Source organism: Cottoperca gobio, chromosome 6 (assembly GCF_900634415.1).
Source record: "Cottoperca gobio chromosome 6, fCotGob3.1, whole genome shotgun sequence".
NCBI lineage: Eukaryota > Metazoa > Chordata > Actinopteri > Perciformes > Bovichtidae > Cottoperca > Cottoperca gobio.
Window position 1 is genome coordinate 18,376,877 of NC_041360.1, and position 26,422 is coordinate 18,403,298.

Here is a 26,422-nt window from a genome sequence, read left to right on the forward strand (position 1 = left end):
CGCATTTGTTATTAGAAAACGGTACCTAAGTAACTAATACTATTGTACGGGAGGTAAAAACTTTAAGTTTTACAAAATAACCCTAACACAACGTACACGTAATCATTGAGTTGATGCTTGATGTATGTAATTACTTTGTAATGTTGGTAAAAGTCTAAAAAGCTCAACCGTGACATTTTAAATTAGAGCTAGATGTGTGTTCACCTATGATTTCCACGACATGAAGCTGAAGTTTCTTCTTCAGCACATTCAGAGTGGCTGCGAGAGGTTCCTGGCCGTCACTTATCAGTGTCAGGTTCTGCTTTGTATCATGAGAGAAGTCCAGCCACATGGTGCCGTACTCCTCTGTGGACACAGTCAAAGGTCTGAGGGAAACAAGTGAAATGACAGTAAGCAACTAATCGTCTCTGAACAGACATGAGGAGAAAAAAAGAAAATATTGTACCTGATGAAGCAGGTTAGAGGCAGTTTGTATGAGAACTGCAACGACTGAGGCGTCCCAGCAGGGAACTGGTAAGACACCGTCCCGACCACTTCAACATGGACTGAAGGCGTCTTCACAGTCAGGGAATACTGACACACTGCTACACTGTGGCTGCTCGCCTCCTGCACTGCACTGTCACACACACAGGATACCTGAAACAAACAAAATGCACTTTAATATAAAAAGGTATAAGACCTCACTAAACATTCTCTTCACCATCATTTCTGTACCTCAATTTCCTCTGAGTCAAGCTCGAGTAGAATCTGTTGAATGTCAGAGTCAGAGGAGTTGTAAATGAAAACAACCAGCACTAAAGAATCCTCTTTCTGCACATGAGAGGCGGAGAGATCCAGGCTTTGGTTGGAGCACAGAGGAGTGATTTCTGAGTGACTGAGTCCAGAGAGCTCTGCAGGAAGATGAGAAGTGAGTAACAAGTCTTTACATGGGTCTTCATGAGGAGCCGGATCAGCAGCTGCCACAGCGTTATCCCCACACAGAGAGGGGCTGCTTCCCTTTACGTCACTGTCTGTTAACTCTGCATCACAGGTGCCGTTTGCAGCAGCGAGGCCCTGAGAGAGTTGAGACGTCTGTTCGAGTGAAGAAACGACCAGCTCGGAGGTGATGTTGGAGTCCAGGAGGTTGTTACACATCAAGTTATCCACCGTGCTCGGAGTAGAGACGAGGGAGTTGGATGTTTTCTCGCTGGCACTCGAGGACGAGCCCGGACTTTTTGCCTTTCTTCTGAATCGCTGAGGTGTTGGCTCAGATTTTCCCATCTGGTAAAAGGAAATGTTTTAGTTGTTACAGATGCCCTTTTAGAAATATGCAGTGTATAGTTGATTTATCAGTGTAACCACGTTCACATTCAGCTTCAGTATCACATGAGAATGTCTGAGCTTTACAGAGCCAGTAAAGCTGAAACAAGGAGTCGATAAACTCATTCAAATGTGAGGATCTTCTGCTTTCATATCTTTGGAATTTGGACAAGTAAATTGAAGATATCTCCTAAGATTAAGATTAATAAATAATAAAAATAATTGTTAGTCGCAGCATTAATTCTGCGCCCCTTGTCGTTTACATTTTCACATCTGTGAGGTAAGCATTTAGGATTCATTCATCAGATTCATATATGTCACATGTCTGCAGCTGCTTCACAGTAAATGACTTTCAGCTGCTTAAATCTTCATTTAATCTCATGTTGAAATTACAATATCAGACAATTATGCAAAAATGCATCTTCAGACTGTGCATCCCCCACCCCCAGCTCACCAGACACACGGAGCTTTGGGAGCTCAGGCCGACAAACAGCGAAGAGGCCAGCTGCTGTTTCTCTTGTTCGGGCTCAGGGGTCGGTATCGGAGTCTGGCTGTGTGAACTGTCAGCCTCTCCCTGCTGGCTGGGCGACCGGAGGGGACTGGGAACCTCAACGCGGGCAGACTCCTCCACAGGTTCCCTCTGCGCCAGGTAGCCCTCCCTCCCCCACAGCCTCTTCACACCATCCAGCTTCAGAGTTGAAGAGCTGAATCAAAACACAAAGGATGAGTTTTAAACCAGCCATTGCATCTGTGTGCAAGTTGAATTTGAATTCAGACAGCACAAGCTAGTGTGTCTACGCACCCTCCTTTGTGTGAGAGGTCGGGGCTTTCGCCTGACAGACCAGAGCTTATGGACAACAGTGTAGGAGACTGTCTGTCGGCGATGCTGCAGGAGGACATGCTGATGGGCAGGGACAGGCCGTATGGCTCCAGGCTCAACGCTGAGGCAGACAACACAGTCAGAACAAAGCAACACCAGGGAGTGCACATGCTGCCAAGTCTGCCACAATGTGAAGCTCAATCTTTTACCTTTGGCCTGAGCTAGTTCCTCCTGTCGTTGATGGGGAGGCTTGTATGGAGCAGCGCCAGCAGCCAATGCCTCCGAGACAAATCCATCCAGAAATGACAGAGAGGAATCCACCTGGAAACCAACGTCAACATTAAATCAACATCAACCTTCTCCTCTAATGGGGATGGTAAGATCATTTAGAAAAAGTTCTGCAGGTCTGAAGATGTTGAATGTGTGTGCTTACAAATATGACTCGTATCATAATTACTATTTTTACACTTTGTTTGGCCACAAAAGACAACTAAATGACATTTTAAACAACCGGAGGAAGCTTTCATGTGTTTAGAATATCATTATTGTCCTATACTTCCCTCGGATAGTGAATGCAGTTCAAACCCAACCCATTAGACTTCTCCGGACATGCTTAAACAGCCGCTATGATTTCGATTGAAATGATAATCCCCTTTTATTTTGATAAATATAGTCATTAATGTAGTCGCCTGTGTGTCATGGAGGGCAAGTCTCTGCAAGTTTTGTTTAACAACCATCCGATAATGAGCACTCCCTCTGCCAGAGGGGATGAATTACAAAGCAGCTTCATGAGAGCTAAATCCTTTAACGGTGTTTTTCTCACACCACATTTTGACAAGTTTCGACAGCGGCAGACTTTCAAAGTCAAATCAAATGTTTCCATGCAATAAACCAGGTTTCTATGAGTACGGATTGTAAACAACATCAAAGACAATATGCCGCACATTTCGACATCATTATTGTGTATCTGCAGTCCTGCATGTTAGCGTGTTACCTCCAGGGGTTCCAGGCCGGCGTCTCGAGGGAGCACCCGGGCACGTAGTTCAGAGTGTCGGCTGAGGTGCTGCAGCTCCTGAGCCCGCTGTCTCAGCACTGTATCCAGGGAGCTGCTGTATGTTTCAGAAACCTCCTGGGCCACAGACACACCTGCCCCGCGCTCACACAGCTTGGTCATTGCCATGAGGACCCAGCTCTTGGTTTCACTGCTGGTGTTCTTCATGTCCAACAGTTTGGCCAGCAGCCTCAGGACCGTGGCCGCTTCCAGTTCCTCCCTCAAAAAGGAATATTCACCGAGGACCTGCGGATGGCAGAAGAGGGGGAAACGTTAGTGTATTACTCAGTGAATGTCACTGCACAGTATGTAGTAAGATACATTGTGAAGGAAAGGTACAGAGGAGTACTGTCAATGAATGTCTTTCATCTGTGTGTCAAATTCATTCTTGTGTTTCCATTTTTAGACTAAAATATATATACTGTATATAAGTATATATGATCTTACTGGCCATGTTTAAAACCTGATCTGGCTGCTGTTCTCTCAAATCCATGTGAGCTTCTCACTTCCGATCAGGAGACACAGCAGCATGACTCAGCTCTTATCGTCCGGATTTCAAAACTATGATTTGAATGAATTGAGGAGCTCAGGCCAACTAATTATTTCTGATCTTTTAAAACACTTCCTCTTTTAAATGGATATTGTTTTTTTAAGTGATTTGCTCTATTTCCTGTTGTTATTCTTACCAGAGTTCACTGAAATGCATTTTGTATTTCATCATCGTCTTCACTGTTGTTGTTTTTATGCCTGCACATTTCTCAAGCAATTAGTCAAATATGCTTTAAACCAAATAATGACTTGTTGTCATTATCATTACATAACAATTATACAAACTGCTCATCGTTCACACAGCACTCACCCAGCTGATGACTTGGAGGAAGCGCTGTGGCAGTTTGCCCGGCTCTCCTTGCAGCAGGGAAACATATGAATCCACAGCAAACAGCCTCAACTTCCTGTCTTCCTCCACGCTGTCAAACCCTGCGCCAGGAAAGAGACATTTGCATTACATAATTATAACCAACATCAGTATGAAATTACTGAAGTGAAGTATCACGACAACAAAGCAGAAGAGCAACGACAGAATAAGTTGAGTGTGTGGGTATCTCACCCTCAGACAGCAGTTTAAGGAAACTGTTTGGGATGTCCGGCTGCATCAGGTCTCCACCCACTGAGAACACTGTGCTCATGGTCTCAATGAACCACTCATTGTCTGGCGCATATGTATAATGGTTCATAGGAAACAAATCAACACAATAAATAGGAACAAACAAAATGAATAAATAATATCACTGCAGGTTATCAAAGGATTGCATTTTAATTACATTTTATTATAGAGAAACAGAGACTGAACAAAGTCCAATAGTTAGAATTTAGTCCTTGAATCCCCAGTTTAATAATACAGGAGACTCAGACATGTGTTCATGCTGTTTAAAGAAAGAAAGGGGTTGCACACCATACTTCCTACCAGGTAGTTCAAGCAGGAAGTTTTAATGTTCAACTTCACAGAAAGTTTTATGACCCCTATAATCGCCAGAAAACAATATGCTTGGTTGTCAATATTATGAGCTTCCAATTTTCTAGAACAAAATCGATCTTATTATAATGAAGGCCTGAACAATTGTACCTTTGGTAACAAAAGTTAGTGTATCTTTCAAGAAATGTACTACTTTACCACCATGAGGAAGTTTTACAAATCACAAATCACTTCTTGGATCAGAGAACCAATTCCAGAAGGCATCGCAGGCTCTTGTTTCAGTATTTATAGCAGCTTAATTATAAGACTGTGGGTTATTTTTGTATGGGTTTCCAATTTTCCAGGTACAGTGGACCACCAGAGGTAAGTACATGTGTATATGTATATATATATATATATAAGGATATTTTTCTGCCAGTTCTGCCACCTTCCCCACCAGGTCAATGGTTGTGTAGTCATCTTTATTGATGCGCAGAAACTCCAGCATCTTATCAACGATGACTGTGACATTCTGGGCGTTGGTGATCCGAAAGAGGATCTCCAGTGTCTACAAGAAAACAGAAAAAGGGCCCATAATGCTGTAAACCCACAATTATATGACACCAGAATCCGGACTACACCAGTATCTGCCTCACCTCACGCTTGATGATGAGGTCGGGGTGATCGAGACACTCGATGATGGTCATCTGATGCTGCAGGGCCAGTTTAGGATCCTGCTGGACCACGTAGGTGAGAGCCTTCAAGCCTAAAACAACAATAAATAAAACTATTTACTACAGTGAATATCTGAAATGTTGATACTTATATAAAAGGTTTTTATTTGAATCTTACCGAGATATTTCAGATTAATCTTCGGTGACAGAACAAAGTTGCCAATGCACTTTGCAGCTTTTTCCAAAAGATCAGATTTGGGATCAATCGTGTAAATGCATTTTACACACTCGTATAATATTGCTGGAAATATAGACCAATTTCAAAAAGTCATTAAAGACGGAACTTAAATGATTTTGAACAACCAAATGTATAAAAGACACGGTACTTTAAATTGGACTTACCATAGGTGATGTTATGATTAATCTCTGCTCTCCGTAAAGACTCGTCGAGGACTTCATACATGATCTCACTCGTACTGTCAAACAAAGAACAGACTCACAAAATGTACTCGCAAGGATTCGAGCAGCAAATCACAACATGTAAAATAAGTAACAATTACCTCGGGTCATTTTTCCCAAGTAAGGACAGTATTCTGAGCAGCTGAATCTGCAGCCATGGAGCAGGGACACTGTGATAGTTAAAATCCATGGGCAGTTTCCCTCCCACCACCTGCTTCAGTATGGTGACAAAACTTGCCGCCAGGTCCTTATAACCTTCTGGATTCTCCTGTAACGAAAGAACAATATGTGACGAGACTGGATCAGTATATCAAACCAGAAAGTCCAGAGAGTCCAGAGAAGGAATTACCTCGATCATCTGTAAGTAGATGTGTAGTGAAGCCGTCATGACGCCAGGATCCTTGTCACACAGAGCTTTGCGAAACTTGTTGTGGATGTGTTGAACTTGATTCGGTGCTATTAGGTAGAATTTATACAGTGCCAGGACTGCTTTTCGTCGAATGATTTCTCTGCAAATAAGTTAGAGAAGTCCTTATAAATAAAAATATTCAAGTTGATGTGTCATGCTTCAGTTTACCATATGAATAAATTCACTTAAACGCATATTGGTGATTAGACTTAGCGTTGAGCATTTCTTACTTTGGGTGATTAAGTTTCTCCTCGACCAGAGGAAGGATTGCAGGAATCATATCTTTGGGGAACATCTGGCTGACAACAGTTAGAGCCATGCACACTTCAATAAGGTTTGTGCTCTGAAGATCCTGAAAACACAAAATACATCAACATCCCTGACGCCAAGACACCAGATGACAAATGCTGTAACAAACCTCACACCCACCTTTAATACAGTGTTCACAAGGAGAAGAAGCAGCTCGTGACTTTCGTTCAGAAACAAAGACACGGCAAGATAACCTGAAATTCAGAAACACAAATTAGTTTTTTTTTCCCAGTGTAGAAGATGAGATGAGTTAGGTGAATCAAGTTGTTGTGATCTCAAAAGATACTTATAAAACTCAAAGACCCGCTAATTATGCGCCTTGTGTTGATCATGAGACAACATGAGTATTGCAGAAACATTGGGTAAGGACTCTAAAGAATGAGTAATAATCACAAAACAACATACCGACTCTTTTCTCCAGAGCAGTGCCTTGTTGAGCCAGTTTGATGGCATGAATGTAGCTGAATGAAGCCTCATAACCGAGCATTTCACAGTAGATCGCTCTCACCATGAGCTCCTTCATCTGCCTCTGAATCAGATTAACACACAAGGAAGCCTATTTGAATAATCTGCTTTCTTGTACATGACCAATTTGAAAAATGAAGAAAATCGTACCATGGAGGTGTTAGGGGAGGAAACCTGTTCTTTGATGGATACTAGTTCTCGTTGAATAAGTTTTTCCTCCTCCTGAAAAGAGAGGAACACACTTAAGGATATTAAGAGAAAATACTGAGAAAATACCTGCTAACACAACCATTAAAATAATATACTTCAGCCCATGAACTACATATCAGAATCTCATAGAGAAGTGCGCCATGGTAGTTATTAAAAAACATATTTAAAGGTCATGCTGTACCATCAATAAAGGCACCAAAAGCCCAAACGTTTTTTTTAATAAAATAGACACCATTGCCTGCAGTGTACCATGCTAGTATACAATGAAAGACACGTTGTAGAGACTTTATAGATAGGCAATGCATCACAGTGAACATTAATTATATCTAGCCAATACCATTCATTGTAAACCATTTCTGATTTGGTGCATTCACGTGTTTGTGGGATATTACAACACTTGACAATTGGCTGAAGAACATCAGCAACCATTTTCAAAACGTTCATATTTGCCTTCCAGGTTTAAATGTTCTGCAACAGTTTGTGAATGCAAAGCATTTTTAGTAGCTGACTCTTAAGACACTTCAAATATCTGAGTTTATCACAAGCGCCTGAACGCACCAGCCAGGACACATTTTAAAATAGTCCCAGCTCAGATTTCACCGGTATTACCACGTGATAATAACATAACAGAAAAGAGATGGTATCTACAAATCAGTCTACAACTTAGCACAGTATATATAAACATTTAGTAGGTGGTTAAAAACACATAAACGCACCTTTCTTTGGTTGAATCTAAGCTAACGTTAGAGTACATTACCAACAACTGACTCATCTTACTTCACCTAAACTCCAGATTTTAAGGACAGACTCACATGTTTGGACGTTAACTCAGTGATCCCTCTGATGAGGGTTCCTAGTTTTGAGGTGGAGGACAGTTTTGTGGATCCAGGCTGAGAGTCTAAAGACAGGAGGCTCGGCAGAGCTGTCAGGGTCTTCTCCACAACATCGCTCATTTTGGCAGCGAAGAGCGCGTGATGTCAGCAGTTTTCTTTCTTTCAGAATACACTTATGAAATCATCTATCCATCCCAGTAAGAGTTTCTTAAACAGAGTCAGGGAAAGTTTATTGTTAAACATTTGAAAAGCTCACAAGAGGTAAAATGCTAGCTTGCCAGGCGGCCATTGTTTTGATTCAGCAGACTGACCAAGGCTGGTTGATGATGTCACTTCCGTTTGTATTTTAGAAACTTTATTAGAAACCTTAAGGGGTGACACTAAGTTAAACAAATAACTAATAGATATAACCCCAGCTGATCGCTTACATTAGGACATATTTAGACGCAGATAACCAAAGTGTAGTAAAATAAACACCTAAATGTGTACTTTGGTTGTTTTCTTTCCACTACTCTGAAAGAAGACATGTTTGTGGAAATGTTACGTCACGGACGGTTGTATATATGTTATTAGAGACATTCTTATTGACAATTATCTGTATCTAATTTCAGGAATATCTCTCACATTTTTGAGTGTTTAATAAAGATTCTTCAAAAACGAGATTCTTCTTGTATGTTAGGGAAGCAAAATAGCCCAAAATCTCAAAATTGACCAGTGCATGTTTTTGCCTGTAGTGTCTGGCATTAAACAAACAGTGGCAGCTAGGTTTAAATAGATCAGTATAATAAAATAAAATAAGGTAAGGTAAAGAACAATAATGAAAAACATCCAATCAGTCATCATATGATATTCAAAACTCAGTTTATTATGTTTTGGAATACTTTGATAAACAGTCCCTTTAATAACTGTACACTTAACTACAATAAAATAATTACAATAAATATGAAATAACAGCCATTGGACAACTGCATGAAAAGGAGTACATTCTAAGAATTTAAACACATTTTTATTTATTAGTATTCAGATATCAGAGATTCAGGGTGTCTGCAATGACTAAATGTGCACATAAAGCAGAAAGAAACAGACAGATGAGAGGTAAACCATATTTCAAAATCATACGGAGGGAAAATAAACCTCATGTATTTTAGGTTTTCCTGTAACTATGTGCTTTCTTTTTATAATATCAGCAGGTGAGTAGCTGTCAAGGCTTGTTGGGTGCACAGGGTGTGGAATTAAATATATTTCCATTTTTAATAAACCACACATTTGTACTTTTGTTCATAATAATGTTCCTTTATATCCAATACTATTTATAACTAATGTTGATTAATTTCTACAAGCCAATCTAAACATTCCTCATATTTCAACATTTCTCATTTACGGAGAACCCGCAACTCCCCCTCCTCTCGTCTCTTTTTTCTCAGTCTGTGGCATGAGAAAGTGAAGCCAAGTGAAGTTGAGACCTCCATTAAAACCTTACTGCTTCTCCTACAGATGTGTTTTGTTTCCTTGTAATACATTTGCTTCTACATATTGCATTCCTCCATTCTTTTTTGTGCAAAAAACAAATAAATAAACAAGTAATGTCCTATATGTGGGCACATACACACATCACTTCATTGTGTTACTTCTATCCTAGACTGATGCTAGTCACTACCAATGTTATTTTCGGCAATATACATTTTACATCTTTAGTTTAGTAACCATAAGTACTTCTGTGCAATTTTCTTTCAATCATACTGTAATACAAGCGCGTGCCATTTGGTTTAATTACTCTCTGAAATATGTAAATCTAACGTGGCCATGAGACTGGAGTATATACAATGCTATTGATATGCCCTATGTACAACCAAAACTGAGTCTCTATCTCTGTGATTGTACTCTAGCAAACAGAAACGTTGGTGTATCTTCAGTAGGTCTGTCTACCATTTCATCCTCTGTGTCTTCATCCTCAAGCCCAGATCTGAAAAAATCAAAGAGCAGGCATTACAAGATATCGTCAGAAAGGTCACTGAACAGTTTTCAGACCAGACAATAATAACAGACGTCTCATACCCGAAGAGTGTGGTCCCAGGAACCTGTGCAGAAGGCCGTCCCATCTGGGGAAACACGCAGCGTACTGACGCGGTTCTCATGTCCGAACAGAATAGAGACCCGTGTTCCTTTGAGAACATCCCAAACATTTATGGTGTAGTCGTTATAGCCGGCGAACAATAGCCGTCCTGAAAGTATAACAAAAATAATATGAATGCTTTTAACTCCAATAAACAAAATACATAAGTTTAAGCTCTGATTGTTCAATAATTCCGGTTTGGTTCTATTTTTTGTAATATATATGTATTTTATTTTTATATAATTATATGTATATTTTTTCATTCTTTTTATTAAGAGATAGGGGACATTACTTTAGAAAACAATGTCTGTTTGACAATAAGAATAACAGTTAAAAAGAAGAAACATAATAATAAAAATAATAATATAATCAAAGTACTGTGCACCTGAATGAATCAAAAGAGCAACAAGACATTATTTCAGCATTTTAAAGGTGTAAACAAACTGTTTAAAGTTTAAACCTACAAAAAAATAAATGAGAGACAAACCCATTAAAAATGAATATATTAATTATTAGGTTTTTCTTCTTTATAAAGAAGAACAAAGTGTGAGGGGACAGAGATTAAAGAGAGTTGGAAAACGTAACAAATCTTAACACGATTAGCTCTCAATGAACATCTAAACTTCTCCTTATTTTATAAAGGACATAATATCACTGAGCTGAAGTGTATATTTCTTACCACTGAGAGAGAAATCAACACTGGAGACCCCAAATATGATGCTCTCTTTGGAATAAATAGCCACTTCTCTGTCTGCCCTTAAGTCATACAGACGGCACTGTAACAAAAGTCAGTGATTGAATGTTAAAATGATCACTTTCAATATGCTTCTAATCGCACTCCATGTGGTGAATATTTGATTGCTTACTGTAGCATCATCTGAGCCAGATGCAAATGCATCTCCACTGGGATAGTATCTATTAAAACAAGAAGACAGACAACCACTGTTAGGTACAAATACCTCTCTTGTGGAGGATTTTAATATTTGACTTTTAGCGACTAAAAGCACCAATTTCATCTGGATTGTCTCATTTTTCTACAAACAAAAACAAAGCCTATCAGAATAATTAGATTTTTTTTTTAACACACAACATTTTACACGTAAAGTATTCAAAATATCAGATTTGTTCTCACTTGTGGATGAATGACAAAAGATATTCTTATCTCTACATATATCAGAACTCAAAATTGACCCACTTACCGCACACTATTTATGTCTGATTCATGAGTTTCAAAGGATTGAATACACTGTCCTGAACGCATGTCCCACACATTGGCCTTCTTATCACAGCCCTGCAATAATAGAGAATAATGCAGAATATGACCAAATATTTGAAATAAGTCAGTGAAGTCTAAATAGTAAGAAGTTGCGAGAGGTGTCCTCACCCCTGAAACAAACGTGTTTCCAGTCTCGGAGGGGGCCAGGTCCAGACAGAGCACGTCTGCTGCGTGTCCATGGAAACTCTGCAACAGCTGCCCACTCTCAACATCCCATAATGCACATGTCCCATCCCCGCTGGACGTCAGGATCTTTAACACAAGCAGACGGTGAGGAGGAAGAATAATGGCTGTTCTGAAGATCAGTAAAAGTCTATGTGGGCTAACACAGCGCTATAAATGGATTGTCTTTGCCGTGTTAACTATCATGTGACCGGGACATCAAACCAAGAGCTGCTGTAAATTATTAACAAAGTGGGGGAGCTCCTTACACAGAAATATTAAAGGCAGTGATTTCTGATTAATCATAACTCTTAAGGGGATTGAACAAAATATTTAAAGTAAAAGGCTTCAGCCTGCACCTTTCCGCTCAGTATAAATTCGCATGGTTTGTCACTACTCCAAACGTAATGATTTATTATTGTTAGTATGTGTATTTGAGTTATAAAAGTTGTAAACAACCAAAATAAACTAAAACTAAACTAGAAAGATTTTTAAAGTTGCTTCTGGTCGATGTGTTTTTGTGTATGATGGATATTCTCACCTGCATATCCGAGTTGGTGAAGCTGCAGGCTGACAGGTAGTTTGTGTGCATGGCCACTGACTTCTTCTTGGCAGCCAAGTTCTCATTTTTGTCCAGAGACAGAGGATAGACAGAGCATTTATTATCCAGGCCCCTGTAACAAGAAAATAATGATATAGTTTACAAAAAACACAGAAATCCAAACAGATGAAACGCCACATTTGGAGCCTCTCGTGCAGTAAAACACTCACCCACAAGCTACAGCACAGCCGGAGGGGGCGTAGGCGCAGGCCATCACCCAGGTGCAAGGCATTGTCACAGCATGCTCCTAATGAATATCAAAAGAAACAGCAGCATGAGCCGCACCGGGACAGTGAGATGGATCAAATTCATTCGAATCAATTAATTATAGCAGAACAGGAAGCTTAAGGCTGTTAGACGTTAGCAGTGTTGCAGTTTGTCCAAAAGCAAAAAAATGGCTTTTAGATTTTGTTTAACTTTCTTTTGGTCAATGTTCAACTCTGATAACAATCTCTGGTGTCCCTTTGTCTCCGTCTTAATAAAAAAACAAACAGGAATTAGCATCTTCTGCATCACAGCACTGTTAATCCTGTTGATGTGGAAATCCTCCATGTCTCCTCCTGTCTATTATGCCTCACAGATTTGATTTTCAATATTATATTGTGGAAAGTGAAATGACCAATTATAGTCTCAACAGATGACTTTTCTATACGGTGGCAAACCTCTAACATTCACAATAATTCACCAACATTCCAGTTTTTTCTGAACAAATTATACTAATGAACTTTATATTAGAAGTTATACACAAACACATTCTTCAATACACATATGCTGTCTTTCAGGTTTGAAATCACTTATTACACTAACATCAAATCCAATTGTCTGTTGTTTAAAGTTAAAATTATGACTTTGATTAACACCTGTGGGTCTCAATCTCTAGGTGTATGATGATCCATATATTTATTTCTATTAGTCATTCTACACACACAACCAATCTTTTGTTTCTCTTTTTTTTGTACATGTTTTCATAATTTTGTGGGTTAATTTAAATGTTTTAATTGTATGACTCAGTTATGACTTTATGACTCTGCTATATCTTATATTGTGTTAGGATGCCTATATTGTTATAATGTAATGTTTTTTGAGCGACCCACTGCCCAATGTTATGTATGAAACTGGTTAATAACAAGCGTGTAGGAGGATGCAGTGTGACAGGGGTAAATGTGAAACTGTTTAAAAAACTTTTTTAATAGTAATAAAATACCTATATATTGAAAAAAGAAAATGTACCTTGTTGGTGGTGAAAGCATCCCATACAATCACTTTCCCATCCTGCAAATATAAAAACAAGAACAATATAAACACATGCACTGTAGGTCATATGCAATAATAAACAGGCTCTACAGTGAGCTGCAAGGTATAGAAGATAAGAACTGAAAGTATAAAAGTCAGCAGGAGCTTAAAGAGTGTTAAAGAGTGTTAAAGAGTGTGTGACCTGAGAAGAGCTGACGATCCTCCTCTTGTCCTTACACCAGTCCATACACAGAACTTTGTTGCCATGTCCCTTCAGAGTTCTACGGGTCTTCATGACAAACTGACCCAGGCCCTCCACCTTCTCTGCCACCTGATGTACTACACACACACACACACACACACACACACACACACACACACACACACACACACTACATTAAACCCTCTACTGTATAGATCCTGGATTAATATTCCCAAGAGCAATAAGGATTAGGCCTATGATAAATGTAGGAATATTTTCAATTAATCTGTGTTTAATCATGTCATTAATAGCTCATGTGAGCATCTCATAAAACGTGCATTACAAATAGCCTGTTTCTATGTTTCTCTTCCACATCTTATTAAACATCTGCCATGTAGGCTAGCGGAGATATGATTGGACAAAAACCACTACACAGAAGAATTTCAGATGGAAGCAGTGGGCTGTAAAATGGGGAAGCAAACAAACAGCTGCTCAAGTCGCCTGTCAAACATCTGAGGTAACGTCGAGACAATAAGGCCTATAATCAGTTGTGACACATTCACGCCCCTGTTAAACTGGCATTATTAAAACTCCCGCTAAAAAACATTTGTCTATAATTATGAGCCTTTTTTGTTATTTGACCCGTCACACTGTAAACGCAGCGGTGAATCGAGGCCTCTCCATTTTCAGCACTCACGCTCGACATCGTGCAGCTTCGCTCTTTCCTCCTCCAGCTTCGACTTCAGCGTCTCCGACTCCGTTTTGAGATGGACCAGAGTCTCATTCAGCTGTACCTCCTGTGTCGCCATTTCAGGGATGAGAGGGGATCTCATATATTTCCTTTGTGCAGGCAGCGATCGGCAGCGAAAAAGCTTAAAGCAGAGCTAACAGCTGATGCTGCTGTCATGACGTCACAGGGAGAAGATGCTCCTCCGGTGTCCAGATGGAGGAGGAGGAGGATCCTGCATCCCGGTGATGCTGCTGCATCCTCAGCAGCCTCACTACTCTACCGCTGAATAATGCATTTAAATACTTCCGACAATGGAAAACACAATACTGTTTGTCAGTAATGCAAAAGCACAGCAGCAGATACATGAAGCACTCTGGTGTTTTAACATATACACTAATTTATTTCAACGGAAGCGATTACAGCTGTTATAAGAAATGCACTTTAAATATATATATATATATATATATATATATAATCCTCTGTTTTGAGTTAAAGATTCAAATACTGTTGAGTTGTATTGTTTTAACTTTCACTTTTACATTTTAAGAGGGCCTGACACCACATAGGTCAAGTCATGTTGGCTCACATTTCAGTATTTTTAGACTCACTATATTTAAATGTGTCTACATTTAAGTCAGCAAACAAAAACTATAAACTTTTACCCCACCAGAATGCTTTGTAACAGCATTTACACCTTGATTTTGAGAGAGATATCTTTTAGGGTCTTCAGATGGATTAAAAACTCAATGATAATCAGGTAACAATGATATGAAACAGAGAAGAGTACAAATCCCACTGGAGAAGCTCAAACCAGAGAACGGCTGCAGTTTTAATATAATTATAATAATAATAATAATAATAATAATAATAATAATAATATAATAATATAATATATAACTATTCATCCATGACAAAAATAGTTGCTGTGGATATAGAATCTCTTCATTGATATTGGTTGCAGCTAAAATTGAATAAACAAAAATGTTTGAATTTTTGAATGTTTGAATAAAAATCAAAGAAATTCTAATAAAAGGAAAGTATTAAATTTCCTTTGATTTTTTTGGGATGGACATGACCTCTGTATTTCAAAAATCAGAATTTCAAATATTGTATATGGTGCTCATTGTTTATTTAAAGTGTTTACATATTTATATATACAATAAGATACACAGCGGCCACTACACTATGAATTAGTCATGAGTAGTGAAAGGTCGAGGGCTGTGTCAGACCCTGATTAGGAAACCCAGGTGAAGGCTGCTCGGGACCTGCAGCAGCTCCAGAGCCTGCGAGGACGAGCGGAAAGGAAACGTGACCTGGAAACGATAATCTGAGCCCAGCATCAGCTGTGTGGACCCCTCACGATCGTGTAGTAATGACTGCAGCGTGGAGCAGAAGGACATATTTAGTGCAGATATGGCAGGTGAACAAGTCGTTCAAGACATTACACTGTATTTTAAATCAGAAAAGCTCGTCAAATTAAAAATTGAAAATGAATAATCGAGCTCACCTGAACTTTGCGGACAAATGCGGGCGTCACTCTTTTCTCAAAATCATCAATGGGAGTGTAAGAGTTCAAAATCTTCACAATCTGCAAATTTGAATGTGAGTTTTGTTTTAGTGTGAAGATTGATCTTTTTTAATATACAAAATACTGCATGAATAAAGTACCTGCACAGGGTTGAGTTCAGTGCATTGTTCAGTGATCTCCTTGGCGTCGTCATCAGTGGACTTGTTGACTTGCAGCAGCCAGGCGGCCTGAGACAACGGCCTCAGAGTGTCTATAGCGTTTGAGCTTTGCAGTTCCTTCTCCTTCAGCCATTCCTCCAGATAACTGATGTTACACCTAAACAAACAGAGTAGCTATCAACAAATAGTATTTTCTGGCTTTTTTTGTGCCTTTATTAGTGCAGCTGAAGATAGACAGTAAAGAGGAGAGAGGGGACACTATGCAGCAAAGGGCCGCAGGTCAGATTCAAACTCAGGCCGCTGCAGTAAGGTATGTGCCTTATAGCAGGTATAGGGCGTCGCTCTTGCAGCTGAGCTACTGGGCTTCCCCTAAGAACAATTTTTTTGTCTGCATAAAAAAACTATTTTATTCTCTTAAAGATACCTGATTTGCATCCCCTTCCTGCAGGAGCACATGTCTTTGCGGAGCATGATGTTGTTGAGAGTTGTCGCACCAACTAGGTAGAACATTTGTTTCACAGCCTGTTTGATGAGGCCCTGCTCCATGCCATGCTGGCTCATGGTGGAGTGGAAGGCACTGAGCTGCTGAACGATGGAGGAGATGGTGTGTGTCTCTGAGTCGTCGTAGATGCTGTCGGAACGCTTCCTGACGCCCGTCGGCTTCATGCTAGAAATCCCCTGTAAACTCTCGTGCTCCAACATACCGGGTACTGTTGGGGGAGAAAGGAAAGCAGCGCATTTTAGGTTGCTTATAAAGGTTTCAAATCTGCATGTGATAATGATGAACTGATGATACAATACCAATCGCAGGAGTGAGGGTCTTTTCCATGACTGACACAAACTGATGGTAGATTTGAATGGCCAGGTCGCTGAGAATCTGTCTGTGTTCAGACAAATCAAAATTCTGCAAGCAGTTCTTTTTCTGACCAGGAGTATTTTGTTTCAGGAACTCCTTTTGTGAACAGAAAGCAAAACAAGGGAATGTTAAAAATGTTCCTGCTACTGCACACGACGTCTTCAACAGACAGAAAAAAACACTAGTGCAACAAGGGTGAATACAGGAAATACAAACCTCCTCCCCGCTGTACTGCTTCAGACAGTTGAGCAGCTGATACATGTTTGAGAGCCAAAATGACAGCAAGTCAAAGTCTTTGAGGTGACTCTGAAATGAAAAATGTTGCTTTCATTTATCTTCATGAAATGAGATTATTCTAGTTCTTTATAGATGTGAAGTTTTATTTTATTGAAGCAAAGTACATTTCACTTTTGCCCGGCAATTTGTCTTTTTCAGACCATCAATAAGTGAAATATTAAAAGTAAACTAAACCGCTGCCAACGTTCAGGCTACCTAATCTTATATATGATTATAAATAATAGCTTTTGGATTATATCAATTATTTATTTAGCAAATCTACAGTCGAGATAAAGGCTACTAGAAAGCAAATCAACCTCACCATGATGACCTTTTTGACAGCGCTGATGATCGCATTCATTAGAGACTTGAGTTTGACTTCATCATTCAGGTAGTCAGCGTGGCGGACGCACATGAAGAGGATGTAAGCTGGCAGACTGGGAATCAAATTGACCACCACACCTTTGGGCTTCAGGTCTGTGAGTAGAATAGAGCAAGTTTCATGTAGTTATAACTCATTCCTGCTCAAAATCAGAGGCTTTCTCAGCATCAGGACAACGTCACAAAATGAACGTTTATTATAAAACAATACAGAGGAAGAATACCCAGAATGATGTTTTGAATGAGTCTGGATTCATCCTCTCTCTTGTACTCCAACATGCCAAGGTAGTCTTTGGGAATGGCAGGTGCAGACGTTTGCTTCGCTGTGTGAGAGACATCAAAGTGACATTGAGAAGTTGGATTAATTTTATAAATATGTATGTACAAGCCACAATGCTACCTTTCTGTGATGTTTCAAGGCTCTTTATTTGATTCTGGAGTTTCTTTAATAATCTGTCTTTCTGGTCGAGCTGCTCTTCAAAGTCCTGAAAGAAAAGCAGAATTTGTTACCGTCTTTCAAGACATGAAATCACACACTCGTTCTGTATCCACACACACACACCATATTCTCAGCAGTTAACAGTGAAGTCTCCTGTCTCAGTTTGCTCTTGGCCTCGCGCTCCATCAGCAGCTGTCTCTTCAAGTGATCGTTCTCCTCTCCCAGCTCCTCCACTCTGCCTTGAAGTTCACTCTTCAACTCCTCCAGCTCTCCAGCTTTCTCCTCAAAGTGCCTGAAAGCAACAAAAATCAGACCGGCTCAGAAAGGACCATCACTTCTTTAATCAAGAAACAGACTCCAATCTGAGTATTGTACCTGCGTTGTGAGCTCTCTTCTTTAACCTTCTTCTGAAGAACGTTAGTGATCTCCTCAGTTTTTTCTTTCGGATGACATGAACAAAAATAATAAACAACAGAACAAGAAATGCTAATCTGAAAAAGAGCTTCATAGTGAAATAATTAGAAAACAAACCCAGGTCTACCTGCTAGTTCTCTGCTCTGCTCCTCTACGTGGGTCTCCAATTCTTGTTTTTGTCTCTGCAGCTCTAAAGCTTGCAGTTTCAGCTCCGGTAGAACCTGTGGATCACATGACATGAAGAGAAAAGGCACAAACAACGGTATGCTCTGCACCTCATCTATACAAAGAATTAGAAAATATTAAATCATGAATACAATAACGTACTGAGTTTTCACTGCTGAGCCGGGACACTTCTTGCCGAATGTTCTCGTTTACATTACTTTTCTCCTGGAACAGGTTTTGCAACTTGCTGTTCTCATTTTGAAGGTGGTCAACTTTCATTTTCAAACCCTCCGCTTGGGTCTCAAAGTGTTCCTTCTGCTCCCTCTGGTGGCTTTCCAGGATTCTGCCATCAAAGGGGGAACAATGTAAAACAGGATCAAGAGTACAACACCGTATAGCAGTGATATGGAGTGAATGGATTGCTATGGTTGTCAGTAGAAATAGACCTGGAGGCTTTCTGAAGGCCATCAAAGGCTGCCAGCAAATCTTCAAACTCATAGATCTTCTCAGAGTCGTCTGGAGTTAGTCTTTAGAGAAACAATGCGTGAGATTAAAGGCCTAAATGAGATATGGAACAACTACGTGAGAGAAATCCTAAAATATTTGGATTACCCCAAAAGAACAGTCTCTTCAACAACACCACCGAGTAGTTGTCTCGTGATATCGTTCATTTTAGCTGCGGAAACATAATCAGGGCTCATGATCAGTCGTTATATAAATGTATCCTTAAACTGAAAGTCTAAAGTAAAAGTCTGTACCTCTTGCTTCTTCCGACTGTTGCTTCATCTTTCGGTCCATGTTATTTCTCTGGTTTTGCAGGTTGTTGAGATCCCTGCGTAGCTCGGGAATGGCCTTGACATGTTTGGTGAGCTGGACGACCTGCTCCTCCAGGTCAGAGTTCACCTGGCCTCCCTCCTCGACCTTTCTCTGCAGACCGACTCTCTCCTCTTTCAATCTCTTAATCTCCTCTTTCAGAGTTTCCACCTCCTTCTCATGGTCCTGTGTCTGGATCTCAGTGTTGTTCTCTGCAATTCTTCCAAGAAAAAAAAGAGTAAATTCAACAAGCTGAGACTAAGTTTGCTTTGGCTAAACAAATATTTGATCCATGCTGTAGAAAAGTGTTTTGCACATTTTCACTACTTACTTTCTAAACCTTGCTTCATGTTCTTTCTCTTCCAGAAGGTTCCTCTTTATATGATCAAAGCTCTCTGTCAGAGTGGAAAAACGGTTACTAATTTGGTACAAATTACAATAAGAATAGCAAACATAGCTTGACTCCTGTTACCTTTGGCCTCTTTGGTGGAAGCTTCAAACTGTTTCTCCACGTTCTGCTTTTCCAGGTTTAGTGCATCTATTTTCTTTTGAAGCTGTGTAGTTGTCTGGAGCAAGAATACAAATGTTTTTTAAAGCGCTCATAAAGTCTGCTTCATAACCAAACAAATGCTGCAAAGACACAAACAACTGTATTAGATTTTAAGCATCAACTTCGAGACTGACCAGACTAGCATCTTCTTTCGCTTTCTTCTCTCTTGCCTCCAAAGACACCTTCTGGTTGGTGGATTTTTCCAGCTGTGCCTCCAGACCCTGAAGCTTGTCCACGGTGTGAGAGTGGGAGTTGGCCAAGCTTGTGAGTCTTTCCATCAATCCACGGTTCTCTTTGTTCTGTAAGGATACAGGGATTCAGTTACGTCCTCTACATAAAAGCCACAGCTGAAGTACTCTTGGAAGCATCGTTACCTGCTCATCAATCTTCTTTCTGAGCTGCTGCACCCTGAAGGAGAGCTGAACGTTGATCACCAGCCGACGCATGGTCTGAAAGCGCCGCCGTGCCAGCCATGCTCTGGCATACTTCTGTAGAATCAGGGCTTTCTGCTCCTCCATCATCTGAGAATCAACACACAGAGAGCAGAGCATGAAAACCATGTGGCTATGTTTTGTAATTTCATTAAATCCAATGATACAAATGATTCATTATTCAACCTTATACAGACCTTCTTGTAGCGTTTACGGGCCATCCAACCTCGTGTGAAAGCCTGGATGGTGATGGAGGCCAGACGGACTACATGGAAGATCTGTCTCATGCGGTAACCTCTCCAGTATCTCTGGATCATCAGTGTTGCCCATCCCTGTTTCAGTGTGGCAGCAGTCACTGTTTTACTGCAAACAAAACAAGTGGACGTACATGTCAGAACTCTGACCGATACAACGGGAGGATGACAGAATACAAAACTGTAAATGAATGCCACTAACCGGATTGTCCTCTTTCCGCGGATGTACAGTTGGAGGATGATGGCAGCCTCTCTCATGCGCAGGTACTTCCTTTTCTGGCTCCATCCGCGGACGTGTTTCTGGAGGGTCACGCACGCTCCTCTCAGTCGGTCCAGACGCAGCTTCTCGAGATAAGCTACCTGACCAGCTCGGAAGAAGATCTTTGTCCGACCAAACTTGTACTGGTTGGGGTCCTAGAGATCAAGCCACAAGGCCAAGGTTATACTCAAACATGCAGTGCACAATAATGTATGACAATGTTGTATTTAAAGGGATGGTTTGGATTGTTTGATGTGGGGTTGTATGAGGTACTTATCAACAGTAAGTGTATTACCTACAGTAGATGGCAGTCGGCACGACAGGAGTTACAGCACGAGAGCAAAGCAATGTATTGCGGTGGACAACGGCAGCAGCAAAACATATTTTTGCCACCTAAAAAAATATTTTCCCCACTTTACCGTCAGACAGCCCTATCGGACGGAAACTGAAGCTGTTATCCTATACTCTCTTCAAAGCCACCAGACTCCTTTAGAAAACTGTCATTTTAGTTAGGTTAGAGTTTGGGTTAGGTAACACACTAACTATGGATGAGTACCTCATCCAACCCGACTTCAAACAATCCAAACTGTCCCTTTAAGATAACAATAGAGGCGTCCAACCTGTATCAACCTCTGCAGCACGTTCTTGCAGGTCTGTTTCTTGTCACTGAGGTCCCCCTCCTGATGTGACATTAGGATACTGTATCGGCTGTAAAACTCAATGTATGTCCACCTGCAAATAAAAAAAAAAACGTTTACTATTACTACATGAGCATATGGAGATATCTTTGGCTGTTAGAGAAGCGTATAATAGAGAATCACCTGGAGGGATAGCTCTGTGCACTGATACGAATAGTTTCAAGGACTCCACAGGCCCGCAGCTGCTGCACCACTCTCCTGGAGTCATATCTCAAATCACAAGCAAACACTCACTTAAACCACAGACACAAACATGCACAAACGATTCAGGTGAACACAGAGTGGATTGTGTCAAACACAGTTTCACCAGTACTCACTCAAATGGGAGCTTTTCATCGTTGGGCTTAATGCAGCGTACATAGTGAGGAGTGGTAGCATTCAGGGTTTCCATCAGTAAAGAGAGGGAGCTGCAGAACTACATTCAACCACAAAGTTTGTGTGAAAGGATAAAAATACAAGATGAAAACCTTTATTCTATACACATTGGTAAATACAGAATATTGTGGCAACTTTAATGAGGAAGTTTAATCTCCAGTGAGCAGCAACAGTAGGTAAATATGTTCACCTTATCTCCCACTGAGGTTCTCAGCTGTTTATTGGCTGGTTTCACTGCAGGTCTGGCGGGCCTCACTTTGACCTGCTTTAGTTTTCACAGTGCTTTGCTCCTCCTCTCGGAAAAAGTTGGCCAGAAAAGGAAACTGATAACAATTGGAAGCAGGAGAAATGTGTTATAATGACAAAAAGAAAGATGCATGGGTTGTTGTGAATAATACAAACACTTTGATGTGTTCATTTGAAGCACTATGATATATTAAAGCCCAATTAAAACAGGGCCATTGATTACCTTACTATCTCTCAGAATGTCGATCAGTTCTTCATAGAGAGTGTCCCTGTTCTTTTCTAGAAAACCTCTGCATTGATATTCCACCTGAAAATGTTCAAATACACACGCATAGCATGAATAGTTAATAATAGTAGGAGTAACTTGTGTGCTACATTATGCAGGAAAAGGGTTTCTAAGGGTCATCAGACTGCACCTTGTCTGCAAAGTGTTGAATCACAAATGCCTCGTTTGATAACCTGGGCTTCTCAAACAGGGGATTGGCATCAAGATAGTTGAACAGCTTTTGCAGCCAGCTTCGATCAGTGCCCTGAGGAAACTGTAGAGTGAAACCACACATGTGAAAGAGGCACAGCAAAACAAAGGTTCATTGTAAAAGTTCACATCAGGTCCATTCAATTACCAAACATTCTTCATCAAGCAAGTCCAGGATCCCCATCTTTGCTTCAATCAGGTCAATGACCGGCTGGTTGTCATAGAAATCTATCAACGTCCACGGGATGTCCTCTTTCATGTACTCCTCTTGCTCCAGCTTGAACACATGCTGATTGAAAATAACAAAGAGAGAGATGGTAATGGCCTAGTGGTCACCAGGGCTGCCACCATTGAGCCCCTGAGCAACTTAACCCTGAGTTGCTCCAGGGGGACTGTCCCTGTAGTTAGTTCACTGTAAGTCGCTCTGAACAAGAGAGTCTGCTAAATGACCTGTAATGTAATGTAAAGAAAAAACCTTCTTCTGATACAGGTCTGTATGCAGTGTTTGAAATGATTTGGGATGATGTGAAGCTTACCAAGTTAAACTGCTGTTGAAGCTTCTCATTTGCGTAGTTGATACAAAACTGTTCAAAGCTGTTGATGTCAAACGTTTCAAAGCTGAGGACACAAAGATCACATCACAAATAGCAGCTAAAGAGACCTGAATCATCAAGCACCTGAAGAAAGAAGTGTTGCATCTGCATTACCCATAAATATCCAGAACACCAATGAAAGCATGTTGCTTTCCTGGAACCTGCAGTGCTGTGTTGATCTTGTTAATAATACAGTCGAACAGGTGGGCATAGATCTGCTTGGCTAGGGCATCTCTGGCATTTACAGCTCGCTCTTTGGGGACCGGCTTCACCACCGTCTCAACCACCAGAACGATCCTCCGATGGCACAGCCAACGCGACAACTCCTCCGCGCTCACGTCCAGCAACTCACAGAAAACTGCCAGGTGGGGATCACTGGGCTGGAAGATATGCAAATCAGGTTTTGTATTGAACCAGGTTAAAGATCTAACCTCGCAAACAAAACAATGTTTAAGGCTCAGGGAGTTAGACTCACAGGAACTGATGATTTTCCGTCTCCAGAGTTTCTGATTTCCATATTCCCCAAATGCAGAATGGCTGCCAAAACTTTGAACACATCTGACTGAAAGTCCTCATTCAACCCTGGGGTGGCAGAGAGAGGAAGGTAACATTACAGTCACACTTAAAGCACGTTGCAGTCTGACAGATGATGTGATTTCTTTTACCCAGAAGTGAGAAGGTCCGTCGAGTCTCCTCCATGTCTTTCTCGTCATCTACACCTTCAATAGTGATCTCACCGCCCATGCAGGTGTACTCGAACTTATCTGCACTCACTACAGATGCCGGGAATACACAATCATATCTTCTTACAACAAAATAATCCAACAATTAATATGTGTATGATTGTAAAACAGTTGCTGCTCCAACTCAAACCTGCTAAATAAACCCTCATTACAAACACTCACACAGTCTTAGAGTCTTGAACTCTGGCAGGTGAGCGCAGGAACACATCTGGTAGAATATGTGATAGTTTCGCTCGTTCTCTGTCTGAATAGAACAAGAGTATCATTGCTATGCATCTGATATAAAAGAAATAACACAGCAACACCTTCATCTTATACACTACCTGAAAAACGACTCTGGATTTCTCTAGGAGGTAGGTCCTCATGTTCGCTCCGATGATCCGGTACCGCCTGTCAAAGCTGATCTCTGTGTATTTCCCAAATCGGCTGCTGTTGTCATTCCTGGTGGTCTTTGCGTTTCCTATTGCCTGAGAGAAAATCCTCTCAGGTCATCGGGTCTCTTATCACATAGATATAAGTTGTCTTAATTAATGCTTTGGGTTCATTGTATTAGTTAACGTTGTCACAGTACTGAAACATTGGCCATTATCAACCATGGATTCTGCCCAGCTACATCATATGTGCAGTTTTTGTTTGCATTTAGTTAAAGTAGTAAATGTTTACCATTCTTACTACATTTATTTCTATGCCTCTTTATTGGATGAACTTATTTATTCTTTGAATCTTATTTCTATTGTGTTTTGTTTTTATTGCCACACTGTAAAACACTTTGAGCTGCATTTTCTGTATGAAAGGTGCAAAACAACTAAAGTTATTATTATTATTATTACTATTTAGTGGAGAGAATATAGATGTGTTGCCTTGTGAGTAGGGCTCCTGGTCCAGTAAAATCATACCTCTGTTATCGGATTGGATGCCAGGACTTTGTCTTCTACTCGAGTCTTACTTCCAGATTTGCTTACAACAGCAAAGTACCTCATAGCGTACCGAGCAGACACTGTTTTCCCGGCTCCAGATTCACCACTGACGATGATAGACTGGTTTGTGTGGTTTCTGAGAAAGAGATGTACAGTTATATCTACACTGTATATTCTACTTTATGATCATTTCAGCTTTTATTTACCTGGCCATCTGTTTGTAAGCCTCCTCTGCCACTGCAAATATATGAGGGTCCATGTCTCCCATGTTCTGGCCTGAGTAGGCATGAATGATTGCATCTCCATAGACATGACGCTGTTTGTAAGGATTTACAGCTACCAGTATAATACCTGCAAATGAGGAAACAGCAAGCTGAGCCAAGAGCACAATCTTTAGTGCGAATATACAGTTTGCCAGTCAAAGATTTGTTTCAACAGTACCACAGTAGGTGTAGATGATTCTGGACTCCACAAAGCGCACTTTAAGATTATGCAGGACTGCAGGTTCATGCAGGTAGCTGAGAGCCGTGAGGTCGTTTTCCCCCACCAAGATGTCCGGGTTGCGAAGTGGAGGCAGTTGTAGTTTTGACGGGTCAACAGGGTAGTAGTGCTCCTGTATAGAGATTATGTAAAGGAGGAAAGTCAGCTATTACTTTTCACCATCGTAAATCCAATGCAGTTGCATGTAAAGGTTTTATTGGCCGCGTTGTACTTACAGTGCCATCTTCAAGAAGCAATTCAAGAACATTATCCCCATTCTGAAAGTCTTTCAGAATCTCGGCTGATTTCCACACATGTTCTGCGTCTGGTATCCAAACTCTGTTGTACTGAGGGATATTTTAATGGTGCCAATTATTACATGCTTACTATAGTTATTAAAACATACAACACTGTAAATGTAATGCCTACTTAATAAACTATGATGGACCTTAATTTATTTCTTATTTTACAGCAAGTCATTATAGCTTATATCTATATTATCAAGTCATAAAGACTCAGGCTCCATTTAAAAAGTTAAGTAACAGTTGAGCATTCATACTTTAAGTCCAGCTTCCTCTAAGTCACATCTCTGAAACCTGCCAGAGCACCTGACAAAGTTTCCATATGTTTCTGTAAAACAGCATTAAGTATTATTATCTCTACTGTAACGAAAACATGTCACTTTTCTCTTACCTTGGTGTACAATTCCGACAAAGCCATGTTTGTGCATTGTTGTTTTAACCTTTCTTGACAGTATATTTGTTTATCAGCTGTTGTATCACTGTACTTTCCAGGTTACCAACGGATTTCCTCCCTGCACCTCACAACTATGCCAGAATCAAGGAAGAAAAAGTTACTTCGCTTTCCTTGTTGTAATTTTCAAAATAATATTCACTAAATTATTTTAAAATGTCTCATGTGAAATACACTTGAACCAATATTTCCCTAAACATTATCCTTTAATAGTTCAGCACTATTTCATGTAGGCCTATATGCATTTTCAAATTCATTAGTTTTACCAATACTATTGCTATTACCACAGTCAACTTGAATTCCTGGTCTGACACACTGA

General features: G+C 40.3%; 3 protein-coding genes across 3 annotated transcripts in view; all 3 read right to left on the reverse strand.

Annotated features, from left to right (window-relative positions):
• ap4e1 (adaptor related protein complex 4 subunit epsilon 1) overlaps positions 1-8,273 on the reverse strand; it is a 9,382-nt gene extending 1,109 nt beyond the window's left edge. The window contains exons 1-20 of the mRNA XM_029433794.1: positions 7,962-8,273; positions 7,090-7,161; positions 6,880-7,003; positions 6,595-6,668; positions 6,396-6,517; positions 6,106-6,265; positions 5,858-6,024; positions 5,700-5,773; positions 5,476-5,598; positions 5,280-5,389; positions 5,052-5,191; positions 4,279-4,391; positions 4,030-4,148; positions 3,114-3,416; positions 2,329-2,440; positions 2,102-2,240; positions 1,754-2,003; positions 715-1,260; positions 446-636; positions 205-365 (exon numbers count right to left, since the gene is read on the reverse strand). Of these exons, the coding sequence (XP_029289654.1) occupies positions 205-365; positions 446-636; positions 715-1,260; positions 1,754-2,003; positions 2,102-2,240; positions 2,329-2,440; positions 3,114-3,416; positions 4,030-4,148; positions 4,279-4,391; positions 5,052-5,191; positions 5,280-5,389; positions 5,476-5,598; positions 5,700-5,773; positions 5,858-6,024; positions 6,106-6,265; positions 6,396-6,517; positions 6,595-6,668; positions 6,880-7,003; positions 7,090-7,161; positions 7,962-8,102 (3,241 nt within the window). The 5' untranslated portion in view covers positions 8,103-8,273. The remainder of the gene's footprint in view (positions 1-204; positions 366-445; positions 637-714; positions 1,261-1,753; positions 2,004-2,101; positions 2,241-2,328; positions 2,441-3,113; positions 3,417-4,029; positions 4,149-4,278; positions 4,392-5,051; positions 5,192-5,279; positions 5,390-5,475; positions 5,599-5,699; positions 5,774-5,857; positions 6,025-6,105; positions 6,266-6,395; positions 6,518-6,594; positions 6,669-6,879; positions 7,004-7,089; positions 7,162-7,961) is intronic.
• Positions 8,274-8,826: 553 nt separating this feature from the next.
• On the reverse strand, positions 8,827-14,573 carry gnb5a (guanine nucleotide binding protein (G protein), beta 5a). The gene is made up of 11 exons (XM_029433831.1): positions 14,267-14,573; positions 13,570-13,706; positions 13,365-13,406; positions 12,305-12,381; positions 12,075-12,207; positions 11,480-11,623; positions 11,295-11,386; positions 10,962-11,010; positions 10,775-10,871; positions 10,038-10,204; positions 8,827-9,945 (listed from the first exon to the last, which is right to left on the reverse strand). The coding sequence occupies exons 1-11, from the start codon at positions 14,400-14,402 to the stop codon at positions 9,934-9,936; spliced, it is 1,086 nt and encodes a 361-aa protein (XP_029289691.1). The 5' UTR covers positions 14,403-14,573; the 3' UTR covers positions 8,827-9,933.
• An 866-nt stretch (positions 14,574-15,439) lies between these two features.
• On the reverse strand, positions 15,440-26,168 carry myo5c (myosin VC). Its single transcript, XM_029433843.1, is given in 41 exon segments — positions 15,440-15,675; positions 15,807-15,887; positions 15,968-16,142; positions 16,410-16,695; positions 16,787-16,937; positions 17,058-17,147; positions 17,440-17,594; positions 17,723-17,821; positions 17,899-17,983; positions 18,061-18,229; positions 18,313-18,376; positions 18,479-18,572; positions 18,679-18,859; positions 18,963-19,043; positions 19,129-19,192; positions 19,275-19,549; positions 19,661-19,724; positions 19,802-19,895; positions 20,014-20,178; positions 20,254-20,400; positions 20,508-20,673; positions 20,767-20,978; positions 21,444-21,555; positions 21,645-21,731; positions 21,839-21,936; positions 22,087-22,158; positions 22,160-22,219; positions 22,366-22,449; positions 22,559-22,681; positions 22,766-22,906; positions 23,154-23,235; positions 23,325-23,590; positions 23,686-23,792; positions 23,876-23,983; positions 24,116-24,197; positions 24,277-24,420; positions 24,850-25,006; positions 25,077-25,221; positions 25,312-25,483; positions 25,587-25,697; positions 26,044-26,168. Coding segments are annotated over 41 exon segments (5,229 nt in total). The 5' UTR covers positions 26,071-26,168; the 3' UTR covers positions 15,440-15,522.
• Positions 26,169-26,422: the final 254 nt, after the last annotated feature.

Excerpts from the sequence above, each read along its gene's own strand:
- gnb5a (XM_029433831.1), bottom strand. The coding sequence starts at position 14,402 with ATGAGATCCCCTCTCATCCCTGAAATGGCGACACAGGAGGTACAGCTG. Across the intron at positions 13,407-13,569 it reads GGATCGTCAGCTCTTCTCAG|GATGGGAAAGTGATTGTATG; the intron begins GTCACACACTCT and ends TTATATTTGCAG. Across the intron at positions 11,624-12,074 it reads TCACCAACTCGGATATGCAG|ATCCTGACGTCCAGCGGGGA; the intron begins GTGAGAATATCC and ends CTTGTGTTAAAG.